Genomic DNA, 14,918 nt, shown 5'->3' with positions numbered 1-14,918 from the left:
TATTATTTTGAAATAATGTGTAAATATCCTCTGCCTATTTATGTAGCATTAACACAGGTATCTTTTCCCTTTTAATATTTTCTTCCAATGTTTGTTGGCTTTCTTTTGCTGGCTGGTGAAGGTTGGTTTTATACTTCTACAGCCCCACTGAGATGATTTCTCCATCTTATTTCAATAAATAGTCCCAAAGAAGAGTTTAATAATAATGCCCACATCTCTTCCAGAATATGCCCATGTCTTTGTCTTTAGTTATTATCAAAAGGTTTTTTTTTTTCCGACTATGCCTTGTGTCCATGTTTTTATTAACATAGGAAAGTTGATGCTAATATGTATATAAAAGTTTTATGAAGGGCAAGAGGTTTGCCCGTAGGCAATAAGTAAAACCAGTATTGTATTCAGTACTATTCCAATGTTAAATTAAAAAATATTAATGTTGAGGCACCTGGGTGGCTGAGTTGGTTAAGCGTCTGAGTTCAGCTCGGGTCATGATCTCACGGTTCGTGAGTTCAAGCCCTGCATTGCGCTCTGTGCTGAGAGCTCAGAGCCTGGAGCCTCCTTTGGATTCTCTGTCTTCCTCTCTCTCTATCCCTCCCCCACTCACACTCAGTCTCTCAAAAATAAAAATAAACATTAAAAATTTTTTCCAAAAATATTAATATTCAGGGGTGCATGAATGACTCAGTTGAGCTACCGACTCTTGATTTCAGCTCAGGTCATGATCCCAGGGTTGTGGGCTTCAGCCCTGTGTCAGGCTCTGCACTCACTGTGGAGCCTGCTTAAGATTCTCTCTACCCCAACCCCCCCACTTCCCTCTTCCCTCCTGGCTCATGCTCGCGCTCTCACGCGCTCTCTCTCTCTCTCTCTCTCTCTCTCTCTCTCTCTCTCTCAAAAAAAAAAATTAATGTTCATAGTTTGGTATTATATCAACAAATGTTTTGTTAGTAGCTATATGATGGCAGGCATTATGAATCAATACTCTGTGAACTGGAGGAGGATTTTGGAAAAGTTGTAATATATTACCTTATAGTCAGAATGAAATCTCTCCTGGATCACAGATTCTGAAGTATATTGTTACATTTTATATGGAGGGTTGTACGTTGGTGTAAATTTATGTGTTTGTATTAATGTATGTTTAAGGCACTCTGGTAAACTGTAACGATGAAATTCTGGTCTAATAGAAGGCTTGATAGGGAGCTTCTGAATGACAAGTCCAAGATCATCAGGGAAGATGGGAAGACTTTTGGTTTTCATTAGTGAATCTTCTTCATTTCACCTCTGGAAATGCGTAGATACCTTGAGAGGAGCACAGCTTTGAAACAGGCAAAACCATTGATTTGTTAAGAGCAAAAAAAATATAGTGGAGAAAAGGTTGGTGAACACCTGGGAGGCTGATAACTACTGTTGAAACCACGTGACTGCTGTGAAGTAAGAACCAGGTATTAGCAGTGGTGAGGAAGCTGGACTCCATCTCTGGAAAGAGCAGCCTTACTAATGGGCCGGTGAATGGGTTTCAGCCAAACCCGTGAAGACTGTGAGAGACAGAGCAGGTGAAAGGGCGGGATCCCAGGATGGGCTGTGGAGGTGACCTCAAATTATGTTTGCATCTACAGAAATGTTTAGGGAGTGGTGGGGGCGGGGAGGGGGGGGGGACATGAGCGGAGGTGAGCAGATCCAAGTGGTAGTCAGAGAGGAAGTGAAGTTCTTTGTGAGAAAGCATTGGTGAACCCCACATGGCCTGAAGCACATTTGGGCTAATGCAGAGGCCCGAGGCCTATGCTGCAGGGCTGTCTGGGCCACAAGTTTAGTGAGGAACTGGAAAATTCCACCCGTACCTGGTGTTGGTGGCATTTATAATCTATCTCATGATGAATGTTTGAGCAGCTTGGTTGAACAGACATCTCTGAGAAGGTGCCCAACATATAGTAGGCACTGAACAAATATTTTAAAATTCATTTGAGAGATTGAGTTGACAGGACGGAAGCAGGGAATGTGAGCTTAACAAAACCTAAGCCAGTGTTTGTTTATGACTCGGTATTAGGTGTAATCTAACATGAAATCAGCTCTTTGTTTTGTAACCTCTATTTCCTCACAAGGAAGCCTACTTTCAGACTACACTCAAGAGTGAGAGGCATAAAATAATTGCTTAGTAATTGCCTTTTTAAGGTTTCCTGATGACTAATTTCTTTACTGTCTACTTTTCATGTTCCTGTCTTACTCCTTTGTAAGTTTTGTGCAGTTAAATAAAAATCACCTTAGGAAGTAAAAGGAAGTTGTTGTGGAGGCAACAATAATTGAACAATTTTAAATTAATAATTGAAGAATTTACAAGCATCTGCTATGGCAAGCAGTTTGCTGAACTCAAGGATACCCAGATGAAAAAAACAAAACACAGGATATTGCCTTAAGGGACACAAAAGGTAGCATCACAGTGCAGGATGTGGTAAGGGCTGTGGGGAACCTGAAGAAGCAGGGAAATGCTTTTATTCCACCCCCCACGGAGAGAGGTATCAAGATATGAAATTGAGTAACAACAACTAGAAAACAGATCCAACTGGAGAGCCTATGGCCAGAGTGCAAAGAAGCTGCTGGTGTCTAATCTCCAGGTGGCTCTACAGCTAACCGGAACAAGGAAAGGAAAGAGTCCCTAAGTAGAAATGTGTCCAACGGAAACACGTATCAGGTGGATGTGAGCCATGGGGATGGATAATTGAGTGAAATGTATATGCAAAGCTAAGTTTGATATGCTTTGGGCCATTGTTCCGAGATCTTGACATTTTATGTCAAAGCCCCACAGCAAATCCCTCTACCCTTGTCTTTTGATTTTGGCTTTGAGGCCCTGCGGCTCCCTTTTGGTTACTTGTGCCTCTAAGTGAGGGGGAAGCAGGGCCTCCCGAGAGAAGATTGGGGAGCTCAGGAACCAAGAGAATCTCACTTCTACTCAGAACGAGGGTCTAAAAGTGGAAAGGCTCTAACCCTAGCCCATAATTTTCCCTGTGTGTACCTGCCTGTGTCTGTAGATAGAAACAAAGGACGTTTTTTCCAGTAGACCTTGGTTGCCTCCTGACTTTCCCACATGTTTTTGTCCTGTGCCTTCCCTACTTTCTGTCAGACCTGCTGGTGTTAGCTGCCTCTATCCCTGCTCTTTCAGTGTTATTCGCATGTAAGTTGCTTTGCCATAGTTTTCTGTAAAAGTGATAAAGCCGGGTTTTCAAAACCAACTCCTGACAGTGTCACTGAGGGGGCTGCTCCTCTCAGTATCGCTTAGGCAGTGTTGTGTAAATGGAAGATCATCCGTTCAGTTGCTCATTGATTTGCTGTATGTCAAAATGGGACGGAAGTTCAGTGAAGACTAATGTGCTGTACAAATACTGACTTTTATTTTTAAAGAGATAAAATGCTGAAAGAAATAATGCCTAATTTTTATCCGCCCCCCCCCCCCAATGAAAGGGACAGTGTATACGAAGAGGAAAAGTAAATTTACTTGAAATGTGAAATATAACTTCATATATTTTTAGAACTGTAGCAGTTAGGGGCGCACGGGTGACTCAGTTGGATAAGCGTCTGAGTTTGGTTCAGGTCACGATCTCATGGTTCGTGGCCTCAAGCCCCGCGTCGGGCTCTGTGCTGACAGCTCAGGGCCTGGAGCCTGCTTTGGATTCTGTGTCTCCCTCTCTCTCTGCCCCTCCCTGACTCATGCTCTGTCTCTCAAAAATAAATAAATGTTAAAAAAAAAAAACAAAAAAAAACAACAACAACCAAAAACTGTAGCAATTGGGTCAAATAGAAGAGATAAGGGATCCCTTTTCCTGGGTTCTCAAAGCTGCCTGGATGTGGGGAGAGGCCGGTGTGGTGGTGCTTTCTCATCTACTTCTTGCTGCCTTTGGCATTGTCCCTGTTCCTTCTTCTTGGATGTCAGCTTCACTTCTAATAATTACTGCTTTCAGCTAAACAATAGGCTTCCCAGGGGAAAAAAATGACTTCGGTCATTCATAGTCTGTGCTCTTCATACTCATTCAAATTCAGTGTATTCTGATGGACGGGGCCATTACAGAGCATTAATAGGGGCACCATCTCATGATGGCAGTGATTACTTCTTTAATGTCACTGCCCAAGTGAAAGAAAAATCCTCTTTTTGGTTTTTGGTTTTTTTGTTTTTTTTTAACACAGAGATAATATAGGGGGAGAAGCAGAGTGAGTTAAAACCATTTTTGAAAATTTCCAACTTCTTCAAAGAAAGTGTTTCAAAAACAGGTACATGTGAAGTCATGTCTCAGAGTGACACAAAGAATATTTTAGAAAATGGCTTGGAAAAGATGTCTCATGCATTTTAAAGAGAGATGGTTTGATTGTTAAAAGGTATTTTTCTCTAGATAAGTATACTGGTCATTTAAAAACGTTAATTATAGGCTGTGTCAACATGATCACTTTGGGTTTTGCTATGTGTGGTACAAACTGAGAAAGAGTGTCTGATGCAAAGGAAAAAAGAAAAGTAAATTCTAACCTTTCTAGTCTATTTGGTGTAATAAGACGACTGCAGAAGAAAAGAGGGCACTAATCTTGGTTCCACCATCACTTTGCTGGTGACTTGAGGGAGAATTTAACCCTGGGGCCTCATTACCTCATTTAGAAAATGATGGGATAGATTTAAATACCTAGGATCCAATACTGTTCTAAAGTTCATGCTTCAATAACTATGGCTTTATCTAAAATATACTTGGTCATTATGTTTGATGGTAAGTTATGCTGTAAGAACCTTTTCTTGGGGGGGCGGTGCATTAAAAACAGAACAAGAAGCGAAACAAAAATAAACCATATTCCTCTGTTTTGTATCTCCCAAACTAGTCACTTCTTTTTTTTTAATATTTATTTATTTTGAGAGAGAGTGGGGGGGAGGGGCAGGGAGAGAGAGAGAGAGAGGGGAGAGAGAGAATCCTGAGCAGGCTCCACACTGCCAGAGCAGAGCTCAATGCGGGGCTTGAACTCATGAACCCTGAGATCATGACCTGAGCAGAAATCAGGAGTCTGACTCTTAACCGACTGAGCTCCCCCAGGCTCTCCCCAACCTAGTCACTTCTTTCTGTGCATTGAAATGAACGTTGGGATAAGGAACATGAAAGAAAGTATAACTCTTTTGGAGAGGATATTGTAAGAAAACAAACAAATCCGAATCCTAGCATCAGAAGACTTCAAGAAAGCAGACTTTGGGCCACAGAAGTGCCTCTTGGAAGGGGCAGAACAGCAAACAGACTGATGAGTGCAACAACAGGAGTATTGATGTGGGTTGGGGGGGAGGGGGTGAGTGGACAGAAAGTAGAGATCAGACCAGGTAGTTAAATATGAGTTCAAAGAAACATCCTAGTTGCAAATAAATTTGCCCTGAGATGGTTGAGGGAGAGGAGAGGTAAGGATGACCAAGGAGTGATAAGGAAAATACACATTTTCAAATACACTGGCCCAAAGGAAAGCATAGAATTCCTGCCCCTTTGTCCATGATAAATAAAAGCAAATGATGAAAGACATTGGCAAGGTAGAGGATTTTAAATGACGTTCTATTCTTTGTCATTGAAATATAAATTAAATATGGGTATATCACTGGAATGAGTCCCAGTTTTGATGAAAGGCTGTGAAACTAAACTAAAATAAACAAAGAAGTAGGTCAAGAGTCACCAGGAAAGCATGGCTGTTTCTTTCAGTAAGGCTTTCTGGAGCGTTGCCCGCAGAATTGAAAAGCGCATTTTGAGACCCATTAGGTGGTGTTTTTGAGAAATACTGGAACAGCGGTTTTCAGAGTGTGGTCCTGGAACACCCGGTGGGGGCAGGGTGGGGTCCCAAGACCCTTTTAGGGGTCTCGGAGATCGTAATTGTTTTCGTAATAACACAAAGATGCTATTGGCCTTTTTCAATCTCATTCTCTCATGAGAACACGGTGAAGTTTCCCAGAGACTACATGATGTGCAATATCACAAAAGATTGAATGCAGAAGCAGATGTGAAAATCCAGATGTCTTCTTTTAAGCCAGACATTAAAGACAGTTTCAGAAAATGTAAAACAATGCTACTCATCTCACTACTTTTTTTTTTGGTATGGACAATAGGGCTTCCCCTCCCCCAGAGTTATTTATGTTAAGATGTCAATTATTCTCATTAAATGAATTAGTATTTTTTCCCAAATTTAATAGCTAATAGGTATGTCAATAGATATAACCTATATAGGCAAAAGCTCTTTGGGGGTCCTTGAAAGTTTTTAAGTGTATAAAGGAGTACTGAGACCAGAATGCTCAAGAATGGCCCTCCGAGAGGATAAGTAATTTTTCTAAACATTAGAAGAGGGCAAAGGTGACCTTATTAAACTATGGGAGGGGCAGTTATTTATAGTCAGCAGTTTTACAGTGACCAGTGATACTAAGTTCCACACCCTCTTCATGGTTACCCGGGAGGGATTTCAGGAGGAGAATTCTCCCTTGATAACTCACAACAAAACATTCAAGGTTATTGGTATTCCTCCCATTTTGTAGGTAGGAAATGTTAGGGCTAGATAAGTCATGTGATTTTCCAGAATCCTAGAGGTAGTTATTACCCCCGGTTCCATATATTTGCATGTCATTTCTCTGACTGCATTGGTACTAGAATGAGTCATCAGTCAACTTGCTTTCATTCGTCTAGCAGACCACAGCCTAAATGCATGGCACCATCCACCTCCCTGTGAAGAACAAGTTGTGTCAGACCAATTTAACGTTCTTTATGACAAAGTAAATAAGAGGCCTGAATGATCTAATTACATTTGAAATTCACTGACCAGGGGAAAAAACATCACAGAAACATAGCATAAAATATACCTGGGAAAAATAGAACGAAACAAAGCCCCGCTTTTTTTTTTTTTTCTTAGAAACACAGCATAAGAACATGCTAGCAAGAGGGAAAGAAAGGACATTCCATAAAGGCCCGTAAGGGTCTGTTAAGTTACTATTTGCTGATCATGTTAGCGCCCATGAAAAAAAGACACGGCAACGATGCTGTGACACGTGCGAGAGCATGAGTTTGCAACCAGCTGGAAGCCACTTCTATCAGAGGACACTGTCTAGATCTGTTGGTGGCTTTAGCTGGAAAAAATGAGGAATGTGAGCATTTTTGAAGAGTGGCCCTGGGATGATTGACACATAGGATTCTGGAGGGTAAGTGAGGAAGAACAATTGTTTGCCAGTAAGTCAGGTGGAAGTGATGGGTAGTTGCCTGTGGTACAAACCGTGTGTTCCTTTGATTTTAGCACCATGTGTTACCTTGGGTCTTTTGGAAATATAAAATATTTCTGCTCTGCACTTCATTATGTCTGGCAGATGTTACTTTATGTTCTTGAACCCAGTTTGCACAGTGAACATGGTATCAGATAACATAGTCCTGAAAACCAAAGAGAGGAAACGAGTTACCTGGCCTCTTACCAGGACAGTTTTAAGAAGGGCCACACTTTCAGCCATTGTCTGTATGGAGTTCAAATGTAGAGTGTACTAAGAAAAGAAGTGCCATGATGCATTTATTGACATAAACTGTAACTTAAAAAATGTTCCCCTACATTTTTAGAGAAAATGTAACCTACCTGGCATGCTAAGAAGGGTAGTCTACCACTGAATGGTTTCCTCCTTCTCCTCCCCATCCTCTAATGTTTAAAAAAGAAAATGTTTTCTTCTAACATTTACCAATGATTTGAAAAAAGAAAAAAAACAAAAAAACTCTGCATTTCATAGGACTCCACATTGTCGAGTTGTGGTAAAAAACATATTCAGCTTTGAATCTTATTAAAGTAAAAATACTGAGTCTATTCATTAGCACTAGGTGATTAGATTTTTGCTTTATGCATGTTTTGAAAGCAGGGCTTGATATAGAAGGTATATTTACGTAACAATGCTGTTGCTCAATGCCCTTGCATTTTTCTGCCCATGCTATCTTAATGGAAATTTACTGGAAAATTCTTGCCAGAATAAATACATTCTTTCAGAAGTGAAAAGCTTAATGTACTTTTAGTTCAACTGCACCTCTTTTCTGTGAGCAGATAAACCAAATTATTTGGCATTAGTCATTACACTTCACACATTCCACAGTATGTATTGTTAGTCTCCCGTGGAACTAAGTGGTGCAGGAGATAGGAATAAGGTAGCGGATCTCATATTATAATGAGAGAGAAAACAAAAACAAGGATAGGGCATCTACATATTTGACATGAGACAAACCAAACATGAATTTGGCAGACATCCTGTAAATGATTTTTAACTATCCTGGTAAAGCAGGATTATAGAACAGGACTTGGGGATAGGTTGAGCTGCTGATCACGGAAGTAAAAATTTATTTTTTTTGTTTTTAAGAGAGATAGCTTTCACGTTCACATTTTAATTAAAGAATCAGGAGTGGAGACTCTAAAATGAGAACAGTGAAGGTATGGCCACTGGGGCAAGGAAAGGGGACCAGGATGGGATGCAGGGATGTAAACAGGACCATTAGGGCAGGGAGGGAGGAAGTGCCCCTTGAATTAAGGGGGTGGGGGAGGCAAACAATGGACAATGGAGACTGGAGGAAAGAGGTTCACACAACTATGTCCAGACTTCCTCCTGTTTGGCCCTAGTCCTAATGCCCACCCATCACCGCTCCAGACTTGCTACTGGGGAGATATTCGAGTGATTGTTCATTCATTACTGGCATTATTAAAATGCATAATCAAGTCAGAACCATCTTCAAAGGCATAAAACTGGCCTGTTAGCATATTACAGTTAAGTAGTCCGTTCTATTGTATTTGTTTGTAGCAACAGGAAATTAAGTGTTTTGGCTTTCTAAGAAACCAGTTGGAATTAAACTGCTAGGTAGAATTGATCAGAGTTTAGTGACCGTCTCCCTTATGTACTATTAAATCCTACTGTTGTAAATAATTATAGGAAAGGCCACTTTAAATGTGAAAATATTACCTACTATTAAATGATTTTGTTTTATGGTTCTTTTTAATTTCATATGTGAAGTAAGAAGACCAATGTAGCAAAGTATCACTTCCTAACATTCTCTTGGGAGCTAAAGGAGCAATTTGAAATTAGAATAACAAAACGCTAGTTCACCAATTATTGTTCCCATGTAAATTATATCTTCAAAAAATTTTTGAATATAAAGAGGAAGCACCATACCTTGAAAAACTTCCTTTTTAAAGTAATTAGGGTTTTCCCCCCTGTAGCTCGATATAAAAAATTATAAAACAAAAGTTAGTATTTCTATTATATATGGGATATATATACTTACTTATTATCAGGTCTTTTAATTCACTTTTAATATCAGGTGGGATGTGACTTATAATGAAAAAAATGTAGTTAACTTGGAAGTTATAAAAATACCTTTATTCAATTTATCCTTTTCTTGGTAGATAATATTTGAGATAAATGTTGAAGAGATAACTCCTAGCTATTCAGCATTGCCAATAAATGATTTTCCCCCCCAACAAATAAAGTTTCAGTGTATTTTAAACCACAGATCGGCCAAAGGTACATTTATAAGTGAAATTTGAAAGTGGCTTTCTATAGTAGAATGTAACAGCAAACTTAATATGTCATTCATCTGTTGGCTTTGGTTTCAAAAATAAAAAAGGAAATTCATATGGTATGTCATGTATTACAGATACTTGCTCTATAATGGCTGAGTTTTGTTTGCAGATATAAATAACAAATATGAAATACTGTATACAATTGAATCTCAATAGCCTGTAGTCAAGATTCAACCTGTTGCTTTCTGAGAAAAAAGTTTTAGGTTAGAAAGGAGTCTTAAAATAATTTACATGAAATGGAAATGGAAAAATGGTTTATTCTGTCGTTGTTTGTTCTTTGCATACTTTTTCATAGAGAATGAAACTCTTTGTTCGTGCTACAGGCATATTAAAATTACTGGAATCTCAAGGTAAATAGCTTCAAAATATATATCTCTTTGGTTTTACTAAGGGGAACTTAAAGACTTTCAAAATTCTTCAGTCAGTGCTCTGATGTTTTAGAAATTATACTACTTCCTCATCTGTTAAAATGAACCATGTTTTCTTTTGAATTTATAGTCGCAAATATGGCCAGTACACTATGAACCAGGAAGTCACCAAAGTTTCGGAAAAACCTCCATATGACCGATCAAGTTCTCAGGATTCTTTGGATGAACTATCTATGGAGGACTATTGGACCGAACTAGAAAATATCAAGAAATCTAGTGAGAACCGACAAGATCAAGAGGTGGTGGTCGTCAAAGAGCCTGATGGTAATGACTAACTGAATAAAACTCTTGTTTGTGTATGTATTTATGAGAGATGAATACAGGAGAATGTAGAGGAGAATAACAACAGCAACAAAAATTAAAGCTAGGACAGCCAAAATAAGATAATGCCAGTTGGCCTTCCAACTTGAAAAATTACTTGTTTGTAGCAGATTTATGGATGCAGCTGCCAAATTTAAATGGCAAGAGCACATTCACTTAGTCTGAGATATGGCTGGAATCTTGTTGACTAGGCTTACGGCATCAGACATTCCTGGGGTTAGACTTGATCTTTGGAAGGATCTAAACTTCCTTTCTCTGATATTTTAGCTACATGGTCCTTTTTTCTCTAGTGAGATTTGATGCTTGTGGAAAGCTCACTATTTGCAGTGATCCTGTTTTTCCATTGGTCAGTCAGCTTGAGCTATTTTGATGTTCTTTATTTTATTGATTCACAATTTTCCATATTCTACCTTGGACACGCTTGCTGTAGTTTTGCCTTTTGGAAGAGCAGAACAAGCCTGTTCTGTTTTTACAGGATAGCCTTTCAAATAATTGAGGATGATTATCTTGTACCTCACCAAGTCCTTCTAGAAGGGAAAAAAAAAAAAAAAAAAGATTTACATACACCAATCCTTCAGGTGGTTTTCAGACCTTTCTCCGTGTTGGTCATCTTATCTTTCAAAGTATAGTACACCCGATTGGATATAATGCTGCAGGCTTAGCCAACTAACCTGAGGGTATGGGTTTGACAATGTATGATGGCATTGGTGTTTTTAGCTTCCATATTGACTTCTTTCTTTTGTTGGTTTGTAATTTCTCTCCACTTTCTTTCCAGCCATGTTTCCCATAATCTCCGCTCCTATATTTGCTATTCTAGAAGAAACATATACTTTTTTTTCCTCTTAAAATTCATGCTGTTTCTTTCAATCTCATGGAATCAAGCAGTCACCAAGGTTTTGATGACCAGTTCTGGCATCTTTTATAATAGCTCTCTTTCTATGCCTTGTGCCATCCATAAGTTTGTAAGTTTGTTTTTGGGGTGTCAATTGATGCGGGTGCCAAAAAAGTAAGAGACAGTTAGTGCCTTCTGACCCACAGTGATCTCCTTTTCAACAGGATTTCTTAAGTCAGTGACTTAGCACTGAGTTGTTTAAGCAGCTGAATCTACCTACAGAGGTTTTTCTTTCCCCTTTGCTGTAACATTGCTTGGAAAACCTACCAATAATACTTTAAAAAGAAAAATTGGAGATTTTTCTTTTGTTTTTTTAACGTTAGTTTATTTTTGAAGGAAAGAGGCACAGAGCATGAGCGGGGGAGGGGTAGAGAGAGAGGGAGACACAGAATCTGAAGCAGTCTCCAGGCTCTGAGCTGTCAGAACAGAGCCCAAGGCGGGGCTCAAACTCACAGACCGAGAGATCATGAACTGAGCTAAAGTTGGACGCTTAACTGACTGAGCCACCCAGGCGCCCCTGGAGATTTTTCTTAATTTAACATTTCTCAGATTTGTAAAATGATAATCAACTCATTTTTGTTTTTGTTTTTGTTTGGGCTCTCTTTCATTTTACTCTCATTCTTTCTCACTTCACCAGTAAGGTTGAGCTTATTTATGATAATCAGTGGATCCCCCAACCTTTCTGTCTCCGTGTTTCAAGATGGAAGCAGCATACCAGTGGTCTGCTGAATAAGGAGAAAATATTCCACAGAAAATAGTAGTCAAGCCTGATATGTAGCTGTGTGTCATTATCTATTTTGTAAATTTCCAAGATGAAAATGAATTTGCAGGTAGTTGTTCATAAGGTGATCATGAAGAAGAATTGAGAATGTTTCTACATGCCCATGCCTTTTCTTTAACTTTAAACTGTTTTGACTTTTACCTCTAACTTTTAATGGACCAAGTGACACTGTATTTGAATCTTGTTTACTTATCATGTCGAGACCAGCTTTTTTCCCCTGCCAAATTGTTTTTATACATGTATACTGAGTTCTGCATTAATGGCATTAATAATAATGGCTGGCTTTTTATGTCAGTGAACAGTTTTTATTGCCTGGCAATACAGAATACCTGGCACTACATTCTGTTTCTTGAAACCAAGGATGTTGACACTTGATTTCTACCCTCAAGGAGTTCATAGGATGTAGAAGGGTAGATGGGCTATCATAGAGCTTTGCAAAGCTCTTCCCATGTAGCTAGTATTCTCTCATTTGGTTATGAGGCAGCCAGGACTGCTGTGCTTTAGGTGACAGATGAGAAAACAGAGTTGACTTGAAGCTATGTGACTTGTCCAAAGGGACGTGGCTACCAAGGTGGAGAAATGGAGTGTAGATGAAGGTCTTTCGTCTCTCAAGTCATTGGTCTTTCATTTTCCTCTATAAACTTAGCCCTGGGAGGGAATCTATTCTACTTCTCTTTCTGTTTTTTCTTTTTTTTTTCTTTTTTTTTTTTAATTTTTATATATCTTAATACTGTTTACTTTCTGCTTTCAGCGTTTTGAATTGATTATTAGGTAAAATTAGTTTCCTATCATCTTTTTTATCCCCTTAAAATAGTGTTTCTTTTTTAATTTGCGGAAAAAAAAAAATCTGATGTGCTTACTAGGGGGATTAAAACCTTAAATTTAAAATTGCTTAGTTCCTGATGTCTGGATGCTCTCCTTCTTTGCTATACTCCATGTCAGCTACAGCGAACAGAAAAAAACCAGCCTTTCCATCAATTAGTGTTGGACTCTGGGGCAGTGCTGAATTTAAGCCAAGAAATGGGCTTTAATGGATATCCCCAGCATTGCCTTCCTTCTGTAACTTGATGGAAGTAAGTTATCTTTTCATTGCTTGCTCATCTCTGGAAAGAGAACAGTATTATCCTCCTCTGGTTAATCTGCAGAGAAGTGATAGAGGTTAATCACATGTGAAGTCATTTAAAATTTTTAATTGAGTATATATGAAATGGATCTAAAATTTGATATCTTTGTGGCTGAAGTTGATGGCAGTTGTCCAAGTTTCAGATAATGATTCTTAGTGCTGTGGTTTGATTTCGGTGGAGGAATGTCAGTAAGCGTGTTTGAAGAGCTTAAAAAATGTAAAAGTTATCATATTTTGTGACCTTAAATGCCTTTTTTCTCTACCATCTTAGAGGGAGAACTGGAAGAAGAGTGGCTTAAGGAGGCTGGTTTATCCAATCTCTTTGGAGAGTCGGCTGGAGATCCCCAAGAAAGCATGGTGTTTTTGTCAACACTGACCCGGACCCAGGCAGCAGCTGTTCAAAAACGGGTAGAGACGGTCTCCCAGACCTTGAGGAAAAAAAACAAACAGTACCAGATTCCTGACGTCAGAGACATATTTGCTCAACAGACAGAGTCCAAAGAAAAAGTAGGTTTTCTTTTTTGATGTTAAAACAAAGGAATAATTGCTTTGAATTGACTGACCCAATCCAGTTTCATTCAAATCATTAAAAACTTAGGGACTGCGTATATGCTAGGCAAGAAGGCTCTGTGCTGGCAGTGATCAAGAGAGACCTGGTCCTTGTCCTTCTAGGAGTCACACTGCTGGGGCAGAAAATTGTAAACAAGTTAACATTCAGTGCGATAATCCTTGTGTTAGGTGTCCTTGCAGCATCAGGAATAGCCCTGACCCCTCAGACAATGTGACTGCCAATTGTTACTTACAGAAAAGCAGGAGGTAAGGGATTCTTCCTTATCTATTAACTCTTGCAGGAATATGTGCTTTTCCCCAGCCTCATTTGGGGATGAATTGAAGTGGAGGGTGAGGGAGCTAACTGCAGTGTGATTAGAAAGCAGGACCCCTGAAACATGAAATAACTTCCTCTTTGTATCTAGTGCTTAGCACAATGCCCAGCACACAAAAGATTTGAGTAAATGTCAGTCAAGCTGATGAATTTATTATGGAAGCTGTTGGAATCTGGGTGAGAATGTGGGACTGATGAATGAAGAGCTATCAGGGGAGGCATGGAGACCGTGAGAGACCATGAGAGACCTCTGTGGCCTCGAGCAGCAGCCCATTGGGGGGCTGTTTTTCACTCATCCAGGAGGACCTAAGGAGCTTGCACAAGTGACAAATTAATATCATCTATTCCTTAATCAGGAAGATGTTGCTTTAAAAAAGAAAAAAAGTCACCTGAGCTAAATGATGTTCTTAGGGTTAAAGTTGATTTACACTCTGGATTATTTTTAGGTGTCACCGAATGGTCCTGGTCTCAGAAGACCCAGGGGGGTTGTCGGAACGAAGACACACGAAAGGAATCTCGAACACTGACGATAATAGTGATAATTGCTCTCACCACTGCTGAACACTTACTGTGCTAACTACTTTCCTTCTTTCATTTAATCCTTACAGCTGTCCTGTGAGTGAGGTACTACCATTTCCATTCCGTGGCTGAGGCTCATAGGCTTTAAGTAACTTGCTCAACGCCCCGTAGATAGTAAACCCAAATTAGTGTGACTTCGAAGTGTATGTGCTTTTAACCGCTACGTATCCTGCTGTATTTGGGTTTCCGTATATGATTTTGTTATCAAGTAACCCGAACATGAGATTCTATTTATACTACAAATAAAGGGTAAAAAAAAAAAAAAATCCTACGATTCTAAACAAAAACAGGTACCTTGTAGTTATGGTATCTTTCTGTCACGTAGAGAGGTTTTTTTGTTTGTT

The 14,918-nt window shown here is 39.3% G+C and overlaps 1 protein-coding gene across 1 annotated transcript in view; it reads left to right on the top strand.

Moving 5' to 3' along the window:
* ARHGAP18 (Rho GTPase activating protein 18) overlaps positions 1 to 14,918 on the top strand; it is a 124,117-nt gene that overhangs the window by 54,454 nt on the left and 54,745 nt on the right. The window contains exons 2-3 of the mRNA XM_007078641.3: positions 10,066 to 10,259; positions 13,384 to 13,619. Of these exons, the coding sequence (XP_007078703.1) occupies positions 10,066 to 10,259; positions 13,384 to 13,619 (430 nt within the window). The remainder of the gene's footprint in view (positions 1 to 10,065; positions 10,260 to 13,383; positions 13,620 to 14,918) is intronic.

This window comes from Panthera tigris, chromosome B2, assembly GCF_018350195.1.
Source record: "Panthera tigris isolate Pti1 chromosome B2, P.tigris_Pti1_mat1.1, whole genome shotgun sequence".
NCBI lineage: Eukaryota > Metazoa > Chordata > Mammalia > Carnivora > Felidae > Panthera > Panthera tigris.
The sequence above is the reverse complement of the archived record's forward strand: the minus strand, read 5'-3'. Positions and strand labels throughout refer to the sequence as shown.